This window comes from Xiphophorus hellerii, chromosome 14, assembly GCF_003331165.1.
Source record: "Xiphophorus hellerii strain 12219 chromosome 14, Xiphophorus_hellerii-4.1, whole genome shotgun sequence".
NCBI classification, from domain to species: Eukaryota; Metazoa; Chordata; class Actinopteri; order Cyprinodontiformes; family Poeciliidae; genus Xiphophorus; species Xiphophorus hellerii.
Window position 1 is genome coordinate 13,839,712 of NC_045685.1, and position 19,502 is coordinate 13,859,213.

At 38.4% G+C, this 19,502-nt stretch overlaps 1 protein-coding gene across 1 annotated transcript; it reads left to right on the forward strand.

Moving 5' to 3' along the window:
- Positions 1–1,140: 1,140 nt before the first annotated feature.
- Positions 1,141–18,712, forward strand: LOC116732260 (phospholipid scramblase 2-like). Its single transcript, XM_032582311.1, has 8 exons — positions 1,141–1,276; positions 1,775–1,861; positions 8,699–8,967; positions 9,978–10,020; positions 11,246–11,466; positions 15,940–16,101; positions 16,796–16,957; positions 17,043–18,712. Exons 2-8 carry the CDS (start codon positions 1,849–1,851, stop codon positions 17,100–17,102), a joined length of 930 nt encoding a protein of 309 aa, XP_032438202.1. The 5' UTR covers positions 1,141–1,276; positions 1,775–1,848; the 3' UTR covers positions 17,103–18,712.
- The last annotated feature ends 790 nt before the right edge of the window (positions 18,713–19,502 follow it).

Below are 19,502 nucleotides of genomic sequence, written 5' to 3' on the forward strand. Positions count from 1 at the left end.
AGCGGCTGCTTAGTTTGCTTATGCCTTGGGCCGGCCCTGATTGTGCATTCATATGCACATGGCATTACGGGAACCACTCTGCTTTCAAAGTAAAACTGGGTTTTCGTTGGGTGGAATAACTTTCCAGTAATTTTAACAAAAATAAATACATAAAACAAAATCTAACAAATAAATAATTAAAACCTTTTTGTATACATGAAGGTATTCAAAACGAAACGAAGGTTATTTAGGCCAAAACTTGCCATTGATTTTAATAAAAAGTAAAAATAAGATATAAGTAAACAAACATACAGATACATAAACAATAACTATATAAATATCTAAACAAACAGAGATGGCAGGCATAACCTTTGAGAATTTTAACGTCAGACATTTTTAAATTTGGTTTCAGATAAAGAAGTGGAAACGGATATGCGCATTGCCGAATGAAATAGGGCGCCGTTTAAAGCTAAACACCCTGAGACACCCACAAGAAAAGCAACAGTTTGATGTTTATATACACGTTTTTAAAGTAAGAATGAAATTTTGACACACTTGTATTAGGACACTCTTGTATTTTTTAAATTAGTGTAAGTAGCTATAGAATAGATAATGAAGTTAAAAAAAAATAGAGAACTGATTATTAAAATAAACGTTTGTTAATAATTTTTTTCTCCACCCAGTTGTTAAAATTCAGTGACGGCCTCACCTGTCATAATGTTGATTTGTAATTCTCGTTTATTTATTGTTCTAAATGTCAGAGTATCTAAAAACAATATGGTCACCTTCCTAAAATAATGGCCAAAGTCATTGTTTTGGTTGCCAAAATCACTTTTAGCTAACGACTTCGGCCGTTATTTTAGGAAGGTGAGCTTATGCTTTTATTTTGAAAGTACCGTAATGCTAGCTGCATGTGCGCACTCGGAACTAGGTGTAAGCCTCACCATTAATGCCTGCCCGCTTAATCGTCGCGTTGAACTTGACGTGAATAATTTACAAACAACAGATTTCCACCTTTCACCCGTGGGTTGACTGGGTCGTCAAACATAATTTAAACATGATTTTTAACTCGAATGTGACTGGTTCCCGCCCATGTTCATGTTTGCGCCATGACGGGTTGCTTCCCTACAAGAACGCCCAAAGACGCCTCTCTGAGGGGAGGAGAGAGAAAAGAGGAGGGGAGACTGTAGCAACAGCAGCAGCAGCAACGACAAACAGATTGGGCAAAGGACCGAAAGTACCACTTTGGAACCGACAACCTGCTTTTCTACTCTTTCTTTGGGATTTAAATTCACGCGTAAGTTGCTTTGCATCTTTTTGAAAGTTAAATCAGTACTTAAAACGTTTATTGGAGGCTTTTATGTGGTTTTAGCTGCTCATTTTGAACGGGATTAGGAGAAAAGGGCCACAACAGGACTGCATGTTCTACTTAAGAAACCATGCTGTTGAATATGTTACAAACAGGTTATAGGCAGCTTTTAATGCCTGGCAGATGTGTCTGGTTAAACACGACACACCCACTTCTGCTTTGCAAGATTTCTTTTCTAGCCTGCAGCATGGTAAAACTAAAGGATTATTCCCTTAACATTGGAGTTTCGTTTCATCATGAGTTCCCTAGCTTTTTGCTTGCTCAATTCAGGTCCAGTTAGGTTGTGGTTGTTAACCTGTTACTGTACTTTACGCGCCCGGAGCCTCCTGTTTTTTCCTGTTCTGTACTCCCCTCCTCGCCTTCCCACGGTTTCAGCTTTTATCATAACTCCCCTTACCCTTTCTCTCCTTTTTCTTCGTCCCTCAGTTTTCCAGGGAAATTCCTGGGAGGGATTTGGGAAGAGTGACCTCATTTCTTTCTCCATTTGTCCACCAATCACAATGTCTGCTCCAGGTAAGTTATAATAAACATCAAGTGCTGATTACAATTTTCCACTTTGCAGTCATAAAAACTGACACTGACCTCTGGAGCACTTTCTTCCTCTTTGGTTTCTCCTATTATCACATCTTTTTTGCTATTGTGACATTGTTTGATTTGCCTTTTTAAGTTTCCCTCACTCTTGCCTAACCCAGATTTTCCATAGAAAACAGTGAATCACGAACCGGTCCTCCTCCCTCGATTCTTCACGTGGCCTTTGTTCCTGATAGATGGTGAAATCTGAAACTTGTTCCTAACATAAGACATGTCTGGTGTTGGTCCTGCGGGCTCCACCCTCGTTGCTTAAAAGGTTTTGGAGGCGTTACGTGTGCCTGCCTGTAGTTCCTTTCGTCTGCTAGTACGGTCCGCCTCACTTTCTAGCAGATGCAAATCTTGTGTTTCCTGGAAAGAGGGTGAAGGAATGTGAGGTGGAACGCATTTCTTACTTCCCTTCCTATGCGAGAGCTAAAACAAATTGGAGGCTCATGACTTTCAACTGGCTGGATTAAGCTCGCCATTGGAGCCGAACACCAAGATTACAGAAAACCAGTTTGGTTAGATGTGAGTCACATCAGTGTCTACACAACAAGTAAACGTCAAATGTCAGAATTGGAGCTGATGCCCCATCTCTGTTCTAGGGAAGTAGAGTGTTAGGTTTGAATTACCTAGAATAATGAAATACAGACACAAGAAAGAACAAGAGAGGGTTAGATTCTTTTATTTCGCGAGGAGAACAGACAGAGATGCGCTTCAGTTACAATCTCCACCTATTCTGAAAGCACATTCTGCTGCACCTCTCTTTTTATTGAAAATCATCCCCTAGTTACAACGCACGTTTCAGCTCTAATGTAAACATATGCAGCTGCATCATGATTCACATTTCATAAGATAAACTAGAATATTTACTACAAACTGTATAACTGTATCAGCACAATTACGCTATACACTATCATTTTGTAAACACGAAGAACAGGATGTCCTTCTGTTGAGCAGCCGTCTGATTAGAACTGGTGCCGGCTGTCTCTGCGTCCTTAAACACACTCAGAAATATAGTTAAAGCAATTCAGAATATAAAATGATTAAGCAAATGTCTGATAAATATATACAATTTCTCTAACACAGAGAAAATGCAATAATCTTGCTCCATTGGTTGGATAGTAAATGTCACGGTTAGGAAGAAAAGATGGAGATCCTGAAAATGGTCTTTGGGTCATTTCACAATTTAGCAAATTCATAACCCAATTTTATACCTTACATTTCCATTCGGTTGCTTCCTAACTCTTATTTTATACCTCTAATCAAACCTCTTCTTGCCAGTGTGTTGAAAACTATGGAACTTAGTTTATTTTTTGTTATGGTTAAGTATTTAAATTAATTTTGATGTAACACAATTTTTAGAGAACATGTTAAATTAGTAGTATACCTTTATCTGAATTGTTGCTTAACACTATTTCCCATTGATTGTGCTTCTTTTGCCATTTCATTTCTCAACAACAGATTAGAACAGCTGATCAAACCATAATGTACGCATGATTACAACATTTCCTTACTGCAGATTGTGCTGTAAAAATCTTCCATCCATCGTCTACATACCTTTGACTGGTTGACAACTGTAAAAATTACGAATAAATGAAATAATGATTTAATTTAAGGGAAGGGCTATCCCAATCTACATGAGGAAAAAATTATTTCCCTCGAAACCCAATACCTGGTTGTGCCTCCGTTGGCAGGAATAATTGGGATCAAGTGTTTATGATAATAACTGGCAACGAGTGTTTTAAAGCACTGTGGGTAAAAATGGGCCCTTTTGTTTTATGCAGATGTTTTTTTAATTTGGCCACAGTGAAGGGCTTTGGAGTATGAGCAGCTCATTTAAGGTCATAACACAGCAGACAGACTCTTTTAATTCTTTAGTTTACCTCATGAAGCTGTTAGGCACACAATCTGCGCTGGAGGTCTTCCTCTTACCTTTTTTTTCAAAACCATAATGCTGGATGAACTCTGTTTAGTATGCTTGGGTCTTGTTTACATTTTTAAATCCTGTGGCTGGATGATTGCACAAATCAAGTCAACACTACATCACTTCATCCTCACTTCCTCACAACATCAAGGAAGTGGTGCTGCGAGTCCCATATACTCGCAGCATAGTCCCACAGGCCTGTGACTACCTCAGCTGGAGAGTCAGACATGTTACTGAGGTTGGCTGACCTTAACCCTCATCAGATTGGTCAATCAAAAAATAGATTACATAAAGACACCTCAATGCCCCTGAAGGACTTTGTTAAAGGGTCTTGTTTGAAGCCATGTAACCTGATACTTGAGCTACTATTCAAATACCAAACAAAAACACTGCTAACCGTCCTTTACTGTGTCTTGTAGATGTCTATGTCTGTGTTTAAGAAATCTGGAAGATGTTTGGATAATTTAGGACAGATTTTAGTGCAAGATGGGCACTGGGTCATAAACCTAATGGTTTCCAGAGCCTGTGGCTTCAAGACAAGTCCCAGCAACCACCTTTCCACCGCCATGAATGACATCTTCAATGAGACGTTTGTTGCCGATATGCAGTACTTGGGTTTTCTTAACATAATGTTGTACATTATGGTGAGAGAACAAGATTTACTAGGACTTGTTCAACCTTTTTATAATTGCAATGTTTGGAGATGACCTTCCAAGCCTTCCTGGAGTGACGAGCATCTACAGCTGTTTCTCAAGTATCATCGGCGAGCTCTTCCATCTCTGGCATTGTGTTGACACACAACTCCACCAAACTACCAAAACTGCCTTTAGAAATGTTATTCAACTGATGGTGCTCCTCCTATCAAGTGCATTTGATTAGTAGCACCATGCTGCCCCTCTGCCATTTCAATCCAATGGGATCAGCAGTGACACAGCTAACTTTTGAAAAGTGTGGAGGATGTGAGTTGGCTAGAAAAGGACTGGGGCAAACAATCACCCTTTGTCAGTATTTTGCCACTACTCACAAAGGACATGTGAGATAATTAGTTAACAAATTTTCTAAGAAAAATTAACTAATTAAAATGACCCAAGGGTTTGTAATGTGCAGGTATTGAGGAAGCTGTTTAAAGGGAAACTGTATTCTCCATGACATGTTGGGACCTGGATTCATTCAGGCTGAGAGAAACACTGGACTCTTAGTCTATGCCAGGTTCAGGATCTGTGGATTTGCCTATTCACTATTTTATTTCAAAGAACATTTCTAAAATATTCAAAAGAAAATGCAGCTTGCTGAGCTGAAATGCCAAGGCGCAGTGCTGCTTGGCTCACTACTAGCTGTACTAGTCCAGCCAATCCAGGAGCATTGTTGTAGTTTCCTCGGCTCTGATTGGCTGTAACTCCAAGAGCAGAAATAAGAGATTGTAGATGTCAGTTTCTGGCATGGAGGTGCCAAGATGATTTCCACTGTGTGTGTTAAAGCATATTAAGGTACATTTGGTGCTTCAGCTATAAAAATAGGGATTTTCAAACGTTTTTAGATGCATTTCAAGAATTCCTGGATTCAAGCTTTTTCTGGGTGGTTGTGATCACTCACCCCTGCAAATACTGGAGGTCCACTGTTTTATTATGTCACTAGCTGTGCAACTCACTGAGGCGCTGGAGACATTTTAAAATGGGAACTCCAAATCAAACTGGTTTTCTCACACACTGCGGCGTTTCCTCTTCTCCTAAATACATAATTAATGATCACTTATGGCAGGAAGGTCAGAAAAAGAATATTTTAAAAACTGTTTTCATATCTTCTAATGCTCTAGTACTTCACAAGAAATCAAAATACACTAAAATTGGTCTTGGCAGGTCAAATCTTTGTAAAAGAGGAGAGTTGCATACAAAGTTGATAACGAGCTTAAAAAGTTAATCAGTAAACACTTTGACCAAGATTTAAAGGGCATTTACTCAGCTTGTGCTCTCATTTAATATAACACCTTTAGCTTAGATATTAGAACAAAGTGAATTAGGTGAACAACAAGGCCGGTAAGATTATGGATCCAAACCAACTTTCATTTTATGAATTATACAAGCTGTCCACACTTCAGAAATGTCTTCTCTCATCATCTCCATTTATTGTTTCAGTTTCTTCTATTTGGCAAAACTTTTAAAGTTCAGTTTTTGCAGAGAAAAAGCCATACATGTTATTAAGTCTTTCACCTGTAACTTTTACAATGCTTAAACATTATTTTCTTTGTCTCATTGAGAAAAATGGCTTTTTAGCAGTTTTTATGGATAAACAAATTAATCTGTGTGTACATGTAGTTTTATTTAAATTGACTCACTTCACTGTGGACTTTGGCGTTTATCTGCATGATCTCTTCCTGCTAGGTGTTGAAGAGAAATTTCCATCTTATGTAAATTTAATGACCAATAAAAAAATTGTTATCTGACAAAATTTCGTTTTATCGTTTCACTGAAACCATAACGCGTTAAAGAGACAGGAGCGTAATCAGAGCATTTAGTGGTCAAACAGATGCAGATGTCTACAGTTCAAATATAAAAATGTGTTTTAAACTAGATGGCCTTTTCTAACCGGATAGAAATAAATTTGTAAATAAGAACAGTGAGTTCAGTGTAATAATGTTTCTCATCTCTATGCTGGGGCCATCTTGTAAACTCTTGGTTTTGCTGGTTTCTCTGCAGTAAAGTGCTGCCATTTGGCTTGTGGTGAGAAAGGCAGGATTGTTAGACCGATGGGCTTTTTGAACAACATGACACATTCGCAGACATTAAAACCAGTTTGGCTCCCATTAAGAGGCTGAAAGCATTAATGGTGAGTCGATTGTGGTAAAAAACAAAGAGCTTCAAGCTGGGGAGTTTATGCACAGATGGAGGTCGTTATGGAGTTGTTGCACTTTTTATAGAGCGGTTATGTGCAAGTCAGAGGTCAGAGGACATATTAGCAGCTGGGTGCTGCTCATTAAGGTTCTGGTAATGTTTGGTTGGTCGGGGCATAGCCTGCAGGTGTCTGTAAACATGATGCAAAGTTGGAAAAAGATCAGTTAGGCTCTTCGAAAAGCAACTGTTACTACCCATAAGTCTAGAAAGGTGGATATTTGTAGATTTCTTTCATTTAAATTGATGTCCATTCTGCTTAGAAGTCATTTAAGACATTTGCCAATCTTCCCTGGAGATCTTCAGATTCACTTCAAAGTTGGTTCCATCTGAGACTGTACAGGCTGTGAAAGCGTCTTCTCTCTAAAATAATATGGCAACATAAAGTTGGTTCACAGAGTTGCATCTGAATGATCAACAAGACTTCTTGAGCAACGTAGAGATGTTTGTTCATAACCCAGAGGGCCTTACTTGTAGAAAACCAAAGACGATACACCAGCTGCTCCTCCTGATCCTACTGGTTAAGCATGATGGCTTAGTGGTAAAGATCTGGGCCTGTTTTGCACTTGTAGTTCTTATGGTAAATATGATGTGCTCTATGTCACAATTACTGTAAAGGTAAATGTGAGGCTGCATTTAACCAGTTGTAGCTTTGTCCAACTGATTCAATGTATTACAAAATGGCTGACACAGAAAGGAAAAAGTGTTTTGCAATAATTCAGGTAAACCCCTTAAGTCACATGATAACACCAGTTTCCTCATGGACCCATCAACGGACATGCAAGCATTTTGAGGGTGGCAGTTAAGGGGTTAAACTCCAGACCGCGACCTGCTGAAAGGCGGTGGCTCACCACAGCCTTTCAGCAGGTCGCGGTCTGGAGTGCAGAAACGCTGCAGAAACGCTGCTAACCTCGGTGAACCGAGGCCGTGTTGGAAAGAGGAGTAGGCCACAATTCCTCCACAAATATGTGAGAACAAATCATGTTATGCTTTATCAAACACAGCTCTTCTGTTCTGGCCTTTTTTTTCTCTGCTGAGTCAATGAAGGTGTGGCATCTGTTGTGTTAACTTACAGTAAGATTTGAGTCACATTTAACCCCCATTATAAGTCAGAATATTCATATTTCTCCCATTTAGGTAGAGATGTGCAACTGAAAGTGGGTGTTCTTTTTTTTTTTATTTTTTACCGTGACTCTTCACATGCTTGATGTTTACTTCCTGTCCTGTAAAATGTTCCTGTTTGCTCTGTGGCTCAGTGGATAATAGCATCCAGGGAGAAGTAACTCAATCCAGACCAAACAGATGCCTAGAATCTCTCGCACACAACCACGGGTCAGTCACCGTTTGTTGTTCAAAAAAGTCTCTTATCGTGACTTTTGGACAAGAAAATGAAGAAGCCCCGGACATGGCACGTCATCTGATCACCAGATAAGAAACCAATAAGCTGCTTTATTCTTCTAGTGGTTTGCATTATGGTTTTGAAATTTCCTTTTTTTAGTTTTAACCCCAATTAATGTTTGGGTGGCAGAGGATCTCATAGGCGCTTTTGGTACTCTTTCGCTTGACTGACTGGGATCAAGATTCACCTTCCAGCAGGACAACAACCCTAAACATACAACCAGAGGTAGTTAGAAATTAATTGAATTGAGTCACAGTGCAGGCCTAAATTCAATTAAGATCTGTGGCCTGAACCGTAATGTTTAACAGATGATCTCCATCTTGAGCCTGAGCTTTTTTGTAAGGAGGACTGGACAAAAATAGTCTCTAAAATGGATTGGCTCAGGGGGATACAGTCTTCTAAGACTTGCTTTTATTGTTCTCTTTTCATGTCACAGTTCTGGACTACTTTTTTCATAGAAAATTCTGGGAAAACATGCAAAAAATATGCTGCATATAATTTTATCACTGGGAAAACCAGTACATCCAGTTTTGACCCGGTAAAAGATGAACGTGTGTGTTTCACTGCAGGCTATCCAAACTCTCCAAACCATCCTCCTTACCCACAACCCGGCCAGTCCGCGCCCCCTTATCCAGTCCCAGCTGGGGGATATCCCGGAGACCCCAGTCAGGCTCCCCCACCAGGCTTCAGCATGGGCTACCACCAGGGCCAGCCTCCTGTTATGTATCAACCGGGCCCTGCTCCAGGTCCAGGACCGGACTACGGCGGCCAGCCAATGGGAATGTCTCCAGCTCCGGCTCCTGTCGGCGTCCCGCCCGGACTCGAGTACCTAACACAGGTAGTTCTGGAAAGCAGGAAACATCTGATAAACTAAATTCTGTGAGATAAACGGTAATATCTGCGATTATAAACAGACACGGCGTTCTGAGTCAGTCTGGGCTCACGTCTGTTAAAACCCCCCAAAAAAACACTTCTGCTAATGATTCTTCCTTCCTTTCTGGTGGTGAGCAACAGCTGTGGATTCCTACCAGGGTGGTAAAAAACTCAACATGCCTTATCGCACTTCTTATCCACCCATTGATTCCTGCAACTTTTTAACGAGGCTAAAGTCAACAACACAAGTAGAACAGTTTTTAAAAATTTTTTTTATTTTCCTTCAACGGAGGTGATGCAGAACTTATTAAAGCCTTATGAATAAACTGAGGCCATCATGTCAAATTGACTTTTTTAGAGCTTTATGTCATGTCATATTGTTACTCTGTCAGATACATACCTGGTGTGTTGCTTTGATTCTGCTAAGCTCATCACACAAGCTATTTCTCAGTAGAACGCTTGTAAATGGCATAATGGTGGAGTGTTGTTGTGACAACGTGCTGAAGGAAGAGTGTTGGAAAGAGTTTGGGATTCTTAGAGACAGAGACCAATTTCAACCCTTCACGTTTCTTCTAAGTAGTATTTGATAAATACAGCATTTTCATAGCAGCTTACGGTGATATAGTTACTTGTGTGTGTTGTAAAATGAAAATATGTGCCTGAAAAATGCATCACGCGACCCCTTTAAAACATGAACTTTATCCTGTTGGCCTTTTGAACTTTGAAACAATGTACCAAGGAAAACATTAAGTCAGCAGATTTCCTTTGTGTAAGATTTCATAGTTCTCCAAGAAGCTGTGGGCTTGGCTGAAATGGTAAAAAGAAATGATCGTACACGTGACTGTCTGCTTGTAAGAACTTAGCGTGTGTTGTTTTTTAAGTTCTTGATTTATACTGGTCTTTGCTGAAAATACTTTTAAATGTACTGATGTGTTCATCTGTTTCTTATCTGTATATTTTTTTATTCTGCTTTAGATCGACCAGATCCTGATCCATCAGAAAGTTGAGCTCCTGGAAGGTAAATTTTATTCATGTCGTTTTTTGCACACTGAAATGTGTAGAAAGTTAAACCTCTAATTTGAGAGCATTGCGTGTGTGGGAGGAGAAATGAATGCTGAGAAATATTTGTTTTTACGAAAATGTTTCCTATGGGATTATAAGGACTGAGATGCCTATTGGAGATGGTGAATTTTGTGCCTGGTGAACCTGTTTTGTGTGGATTTGAACTTATTTTATTTGGACATTTCAATTTTTCTATGCTTTTGTTTTCGGCATGTTTCCATTTAGATGAACAAAAAAAAAGTAGATACTCTTATCACTTCTTAATAAAGCCACGACTTTATTAAAAAGCAAACAAAAAAGTCTAAAGTAGTAATATTTGATCAAAACGTTTTTGAATTTCAAAAAGTCAGTGATTTGGTTTGATTTTTGACAATTAAACAATGGTTGATAGATTTATTATAGAAAAAATAAATTCACTTTAAAATGGTCAGCTTATTCTAGGAATTTTCGAGTAAGACTGTACCGACATTTGATGGTAAAAAATCACGTTGAAGTTGTTTTGATATTCAGTCTATTTGAATCTTCCATGTTGGGAAAACCCCTCTGGATAGACTGGGTGCCAGTCAGTGGCCAGTCTGCTAAAAAGACTCACTGGGGCTGGACGAACACTACATGCAACTGGTTTTGTACTTTAGATGGTTTTTCTCTGTAATTAAGTTCATTCTAGGGGAGCTACGTACCTCATCACTGCTGAAAAACTAAGACATGAAGCTTTGGTTCAGTCCATCTCCATGTTTTTATTAAATATTGCTCAATACGAAACTCGGATGTTTCTAAGTAGCAGGGTCTTGTGACGGCTACAGGTGGAACATACACAGGCACGTCTTAGTTCTGCACACTGCTGTCAATGCTGGTTCACATGATGCTGAACTGAATTGGTTGGACTGAACATATTTAGTTCGAGGACACGTCCTGTTAAACCTCTAACTGCAATAAAACAGAACAGATTTGCTCTTTAAAATTCCTAAAAACATTTACTTTTTAGCAAATAAATCATAAATAATCAAACAGCGTCGCTTACATTGCGAGGGGATGCTTTCTGGACTGAACATAATCGAATCAAAACCAGGATTTTTCTTCATTTTACTGCAACAAAAAAAATCTATTTAATACTTTAAATTAATACTTGTAATACTTTTATTTGAAGTATTGTAACATCTCTGCTCCCTGCTCTCCCACAGCTTTCATTGGGTTTGAGACGAACAACCAGTACGAGATCAAAAACAGTCTGGGCCAGAAGATCTACAAGGCCAAGGAGAAGAACGACTGCTGCACCAGGAACTGCTGCGGCTCTCTGCGCAGCTTCGACATGACGATCAAGGACAACATGGACAGGGAGGTCATCCGTCTCATCCGGCCCTTCCGATGCGTCTCCTGCTGGTGTCCCTGCTGTCTGCAGGAGGTCTGTCCTAAATTTATATCTGTTGTGTCGCGTTGGCTGACCGTGATTCAAGACTTTACTAATAAAAGTTTTTAATAGCCCCCATATCGTAGATATTTTCCCCCCCTTGTCCTGTATTGTTCCAGGGGAAAGTTTATCACACACCCTGAGTGCTTATGTGAAGGCATGGATCAGTTTCGTGATAGAGAAAAAGGAGTGGCAAGAGTTTTTATCTGCTAAAGTAGCGCAGAACTGCCCTTCCTCCATCTGCTGCTGTTTAAGGTTTTTTCTTATTTACAAAAGATTCAGCATCCAATTTGGCACAAAGACAGGCTTTACATTTATTCAGAAAGCGCCTGATTAATGCTACAAAGTTTAGTGGGTGTTTATTGTAGCGTTTTCCTTAAATCTCTGTATCAACATTAAAATAAGAACAGTATTGGATCACATTATTAAAGCTGCTAGAGGAGAAACCAGACATTTATCCACTGTATAAAAAGACACCAAACCTTTTCAATTTTATTATTTGACAAAAAAAGAAAGAAATGAATTAAACTTCTCCTATTCCAGGTTTGTTTGAAGTGCAAAAGTATTACTGTTTTCTAAAGTCCAGGATGATTAGAGATTTAAAAAAAAAAAACTTTTTTCCAAATTCAGCATTTAACATTTAAAGTTTTTGGTAGAACTGCTTCTTAAACGACGTGATTTGGGTCAAACGTTTTAAGTTTCCTTCCAGAAACTTCTCACAATATGTCTGGCCCATTCATCCTGACAGAACTGCTGTAACTGAGTCGGGTTTGCAGGTCGTGCACCTTTTTGGCTCGAGCCGCATATTTTTCATGAGATTGGGTTCGCGGCTTTGTTATGAAACAGAACCGATCTTTTTACTAAATGATACGATCAACTTTCCCATGCTGCTTATTCCTCCACGTAGCTGTTTGAACAGATGGACCTTGAGGAACCATTCATTGCAAATAAGAATGATGAATACTTAATATACGCCCACAGGTCTGTCTTCATTTAACGCAGATATTGTAATCTAGATTCAGAAGCTTTCACTGTCATCATCATCAGAGCTTCTCAAATTGTTGCACAGCTTGGTGTATCTAAACTTCTGACTGAAGAAAGGAATAAAAACTAACTTTTTTCTCCCATATAGATATTTAGCCAATAGAAATAATGTTGATACCCTAACTGACCAGAAACAGGAAAATTTAGTTTGATTCAATGTCAGAAAATGAACAATTTTGTCTTTATGTTTCTGGTGTGTGTGAATTTCTGGTTTTAATTGTCATTTATGCTTTTATGTTTTAGATAAGCTTGTGTTAAAAGTAGTATCTAAATTATATCACTCATATGATACAGTATCAGGATAAATAAGACTATCATATAACACTGGCAGAATCTCACACAAGCACATGTCTAATCCAAAAATTTAATAAATGTCCCTATACTGGTTTTTTAAGTGGGTGTTTATTATTGTCACTAGTTTTATAGTTACACATGTAAACTAGTTGATCCATTCAGCACAGGAAGTTAATAAATTTGATAAGTTAAAGATATAGAAAGCAGCCACATGCATCAATAAAACTTTCTAAATTAAATGATTAGGAGCATAAAAGAAGCCATCGCCAGTTATAAAGCGATTTGAGAAGAGAAACAATTAGAAATAAACTTGATAAGCGAACAGGATGAAGTAATTACAACAAGAGGAAAGACAAATAAAGTTTCAGATATGATTTGGAGGGATGTCTGAAACCTCTGGTCCAGATATGATTTGGAGGGATGTCTGAAACCTCTGGTCCAGATATGATTTGGGACAGCGGGTGGAAAGGTGGCGTTGGAAAAGAAATGAGCTACAAAACCTGTCAAGTCTGTTCAAACCGCAATTTGTAGAGAAATTGTTTTGGTTCAAGGTTAAGTTGACGATTGTTCATTGTGACAACATAAGACGACCTGAAACGAACGTCACGCAATCCCAGAACAGTTCTTTGAAGAGTCGTGCAGTCAGTGTGGCGGCTGTTTCTCCAGCTGCCTGCCTCCTTTAGCTCAACCAACCTATTTCAGAGTGTCAGTTTACTTATAGCGCTTCCATCAGCACCTGTTTTCTGGTCAGCGTTATTTTGAAATCTGTGGTTTGTAACTTTGTAACAATTTTAAAAGCTTAGTTTCTGTCTGTGGCACCCAGACGCCTTACTTTTACTCTGAAATGTCCCAAAAACTGCCAAGCTTTTCTCAATACAGTGTGTTTCTTATTAACTGTCTAAACTATCTAAAGGGTGAAGCTTCATGTTATCTGCTGAAAGCGTTGCTCTCTATTGTGCTCTTGCTACCTGATTTACGATTCATTTGCTAAATGGGGGGAAAGAACTGCTGATTTATTTGTCACCAGTTACGGTGAAAGTAGCTGAAAATATATCTGGTTCTGGTGCCTGATTGATCGTCCATCTTTGTGTGTGACATGTTTACAAGTTGCATAATTTGTGAGTGTGTGCCAGAAATAAGATGTAATTAATGGGGAGATGAATCATAAGCAAGTGAACTAATAATATCAAGGTTTCCTCCAGAAAACTTGCTAAGGTCGTCGTGTTTTTGAGTTAAAAAATATTTAACGTTGACAGGAAATGTCAAAATATCACTTGATAATCATGTGTAATTGAAAGAATTGAAAATTAATATATGAACACCAGCAATAAAGTCTTAATTTATGTCTTGATGATTAAAGCAAAGGAGAATAATTAATCATTTAAAAATCAGTAAAGGCATCATTCCTTGTTTTTTGTGGAACTACTCTTACATTGTTAAATGTTGACATGAGCAATAAATAATAATTTGATGCAGATGTAGCTACATTGCCTACTACATTTCAGATAGTTTTAGTCGCATAAAGGAGAGAAAAAATGATATTTTCTCCTTAAGATGCAGTGGATATTGAAATGTTTAGAGGCCTTGGTAAACATTTACCAAGATAATACACTTTTTGTGATGTAAAATGAGGCAAATATAAATAATTTGAAAGCTTTTTTTCTAGCTTTAATGATCCACATGTTCTGCATTAGCTAGAAAATAAATCTTTTAGCGGACAAAATTATGAATAAAAAAATTATTGTGCTAACCTTTAAGCAAATACTTTCCTGAGCTCTGGCATTCATCCTGTGTTGTGGATCCTTACTTAAAGTTTAACTGTCATAGCAGAGATTTCTTGACTTGTATAATCTAGATAAACTCATTCATTGTACAAATGTATCAATTAGGAGAAAAGTACAGAAAAGCACCACGGCACAGTGGATGACAGCGTTTAAGCTAACATTAGCGTTTTAGCTAATTTTGACTTACTACATGGATTAACTTAATGTTACTCAACACGTTGGTGTAATCCAGCATGATAACGATAACGTCTAAGCTTGGATAAAATGTGGAGCAATGGCGGGACTACAAAACCAGGACATTTCTCCAAAACTGATGAAAAGAGAAGAGAGCGGCTGGTCGGGCTGACAGCAGCAATGAAGGGAGTTCTGGTTTACCTTGGTTGTGTTGTATATTACTGGACTACAGAGTGGGGTTAACAGAACAATAAAACCTTGTTGGAATGGTATGTGGCATTTAATGTATAACTTTTTATATCCACTATATGACATGAAGTTGATCTTTAAATATGACTTTTGGTCGTATTTGGTTTCTTGTTAAATGGTGGTGCATCTGATCGCTTACTGAACACTTGTTTGAGATGTTATAATTAAATTAATGTAACTCTATTTGCACATCTAGATGCAACCAAAAGTAAATTAGACCTCTGTCTTTCATCTCGTCTCCTTTCTGCTCAGGATGTTGAATTCAGGGGAGGTTTGTTAGGAGTCTGAATGGACCTTTTGTCCATCATAACCGTCTCCTTGTTAATCCCCGACCCTCTGCCATCTTTACACCGTTTTATCCTGCCGTTGGCTCTCCGTTCTCACTAGCCTGTGCCCAAGCCGATGCCCTCACACACAACAGCTCTCTGTGCGCTCCCCGACCAGGAACCATGTGAGATTTATTACCTCTATGTGTCACAATGGCGGAGTCACAGCTTCAATTATCATTCCTGCTGAACATTGTGAGAAGCCTTCTGACCTCATGATGTTTTTATATATAGTCGTCGGTGCCAAGGTGAATCGCCTTCTAACTCTGTGGGGTTACTGCAGGGTTTCCCCCAGTGTATTATAAGCCTGGCGGGCCACCAGGCTTTACTTGTGCCCCCACCAGGCTAAGCATTGCTTATTTATTGAAGTCTATTTAAAATCTTTGCATTTTTTAAGATTTTATAGTTGGTGTTCAGGTATTAATCTTCCAATCTTTCAATAACACATAACTATCAAGTGATATTTTCAACTTTCCTGTCAGCTTTAAACATTTTTTAACTCAAAAACACAACGGGCCGCTGGATGAATCACTAGCAACCAACCTCCGGGCGTTTTCTGAGGGAAACCTTGTAATATGTGTGTGTCTGACCCGCAGATGGAGGTCCAGGCTCCGCCGGGAACCACCGTAGGGTTCATCAAACAGGACTGGCATCCTTTCCTGCCAAAGTTCTCCATCCAGGGACCAGAGGGAGAGACGCTGCTGAAACTGGAGGGGCCCTGCTTCGCCTGCAACTGCTGTGGGGACGTCAACTTTGAGGTGAACTCTCACCTGTCCTTGGAGGAGTAGTTTGAGCTTTGAATGTGCTGTAAGCGTCGTTCACAACGACCATGGTCTGTTCAGACTTTACAGTCAAGGGTTTTTAGTTTTGTTTGGATTTATTCTGTAACTTCAGGTAGGGACCTGGGTACTGTTTATCTAATACATGAGGAATAACAGTTAGTTTGTTTTAGAACATTTAATTTGATTGAAAATTCACAGTAATACACTAAACATGTAGTATGTATTCACAGTAGTTTCTGTAGACCTGGAAAAATCTAAGATTTCAAAAAATGTCTCTTTAGATTGTAACTAAACTACTTCAATAAACTGCCGTTGAGTTGCTTGGTGTCCCTCAGAGTTACTCTCCTGGCCCACTCATTTTTTCCTCTTGAGGGATTTAAAGTGATAGATTGCTGTAATTATTATAGCCAGAAGTGAAACACATTTATTTATTTATGAACTCAATAAATAAGTTATTTCTTCCTGTCAGATTTCTTTTCATGCTTTTACTTGCCTGGTTGTAAAATATAAATAGTAAAAAAAAAAATAAACCAAATATTACAGTGATGACCATATTATTAAATATTTTTGACATCTGATGTGCTTTGTTTTCAAAGATATAATTGCAGGAAAGTAGCTTTAAGACAATTTTGTGAGCCTGTGTGTTCTGTATTTCGTCATTGCTGTGTAGCTGACGGGTAAAGATGGCGGACCATCCATTGGTCGGATCAGCAAGCAGTGGAGCGGCCTCTTGAAGGAAGTCTTCACAGACACGGACAACTTCGGCATTCAGTTCCCAATGGACCTGGACGTAAAGATGAAGGCTGTCCTCATGGGCGCCTGCTTCCTCATTGTGAGTTCCTGAATCTTAGTGATGGTTTCTGATTTTTATCTTGTTGCTTAACGGCGTTTATTTTTCTGTCGTGGCTCATCCGCAGGACTTCATGTTCTTCGAGAAAGTGGGAGAGGCAAACCAACGCAGCTCTGTGTTTTCATAACCGAGTGCCTGAGTCCATGTCTGTTGTCCAGTTCCTGTCTTGGTTTCTTCAGCAGAAGATCCAGCGTTCATTTATAAATGTAAAAAATAAAACATGATTAGATTCAGTATATTTGGGCTTCAGTCCAATTTGATCTTACTTGGAAGGATGTTAATGATCCCCACACTCCGTAGTTTTTACATGTTCATTTAATTTGTGATAAAATGTAAAAAAAAAAAAAAAAAATCTTCACCTGTCTTCTATCTTACTTAGCTCAGCATATCCAGATACTGTTGAATGTGCTTTCTGCTGCCATCTCTCTCTGTGCTTTTTCTTGTTATTGACATTTGTCAATATATATTTTACAATATGTGATATCGTTGTCATGCTCATGGAGCATTCATAGTAAACATAGTGTAAGTGCAATATCCTTTTGGATGCAGAAGGCGTATTAATCACTTTGTTTTTAAAGTCATGGCAGCATGTAGCTGATGCCATTGTCTGCGTTTGTTCAAATCACTTCAGCTCTGCAGTTTTGGTTCAGTTATGATCCATTATTCATAGAACTAACAATTTTTTATGTACCTTTTTACTTACACAGATATTATCCTGTAAATACGTGTTATAGTCTAATGTAGAATGTTATAACCAATCTACCTGCTCAGTATCGCATTATTAGTTTAGATACTGTTTAACCAAAGCACCATTCTGCTAGAGGAAAGCCAAAAGCAGTCTTGACTTCTTAGTTTTAGCATTTATCTGAAGCTACTATTCAAACTTTGTATCATTTAACTTGATAAGGAAGTGGTCTTTGAGCTGGTCTGATTACAAAATAAAGAAAAGAAAAACTCGCGAACTTCGAGTTGTTGCATGCTGACAGGATTTACCGAAGTGGTCATTTCCCTTGCTTGCTTCACTGCTCTAAGTTGAAACCACCGGCGTCTACAGGCTGTGGTGCAAGATAAAGCTGCAAAGAGTGTAAAGTGAGTGATAACGTGCCCGCTTAGTGTTTGCCATGGAAATGGCGCGAGCAGCTGAACTTTACCCTGCAGGATTCCATCAGTTCCCTGTGATTGCACGGCTTAAAAGTGAATTGAACAAGATGATGACAAATCGTTGTGCGGCACGAATAGGAAGCTAAAGGAAAAAAAAAAGAAGAAGTTGTGGTTCGTGACCTCATTGGGTTTTGTCAAAGTCGAAAAAAACAAAACAAAAAAACACTCAGAATGAACCCGTGTGAGCTCTCACCTTACGGTGGTTTATGTTGTTTATAGAAAAAAAAACAACAGGTAGTTTGATGAATGTAAATGATCTGCTATGCATTCTATACTCTCACTCCTGTGGTTGTGCTCGTGAGGATCACACGGGCGTGACCCTGTGAACCTTTTTTTTTTTTTTGCCACTGACGCTCACTGTTAACATTTATTTCCCTTTCCCATGTGCCAGTAATCTCATCTCCAAAGAAGTCAAAGTGTGTGCAGTGCAGATATTCGGTGTAATTTGCAGTGCATGCTTTTGTAACACACAAGTGGCAGAAGTTGTACTTTCCTTTCTATTTTTTTTTCTGTAACTTTTGCATTTTTTACAGACGAAAATCTCATAAATTAAACCAATGTTACTTTAAACCTGAATTTGTGTCATTGTTGGTCTGGTGGTTGTTGTCCATGAAAACAGAGGGGTGGGATCGAAGACTGTGATCTGTGTGTGTAACTTTTGCTTTCACTTCTGTCTCAGGAAATCACAATCGCTTTTTCTTAGGAACGGGTCCAAAGTTGGTAATGTTAGTCTTTATCTGCCGTGAAGATGCTGACAGAAAGATAAAATGCACGTCCTACTTTAGGGACAACAAAAGAAGAAAAAAGGAAGGAGGAAAAATGGTGTTGCACTAGTTGTGTTACAGCTCCCCCACCTGGAAGCTTGTGAAAGTGTTTTTTTTTATCAGTCTTTTACTCAACGTGTTTCTCTCACAACAGTAACACCCCTTCATGAACATGTCCGTACATGTTCCTGTAGAAAAATAAACCATTCAGTGTCCAAATGATAATAATAATTATATATATATATATATATATATACAGAGTACAGACCAAAAGTTTGGACACACCTTCTCATTGAATTCAATTAGAAAGTGTGTCCAAACTTTTGGTCTGTACTGTATCTATATATATATATCTATCTATATATATATATCTATCTATATATATATATATAGATAGATATATATATATCTATACATATATATATAGATATATATATGTATATATAGATATATATATAAAGATATATATAGATATATATATTCACACAGAATATCTTTAAAATACCTCTAGGTTTAAGAATGACAATTGACAATTTAAAAAAAAATCAAGAGGTCTTTTGTACTTTTGCCAGGCTTTGTACATCTTAAAAGTGTCATTTTCA

Coding starts and splice junctions, on each gene's coding strand:
- LOC116732260 (XM_032582311.1), top strand. Junction 16,102..16,795: donor GTGGGGACGTCAACTTTGAG/GTGAACTCTCAC, acceptor ATTGCTGTGTAG/CTGACGGGTAAAGATGGCGG. Junction 16,958..17,042: donor TGGGCGCCTGCTTCCTCATT/GTGAGTTCCTGA, acceptor GCTCATCCGCAG/GACTTCATGTTCTTCGAGAA.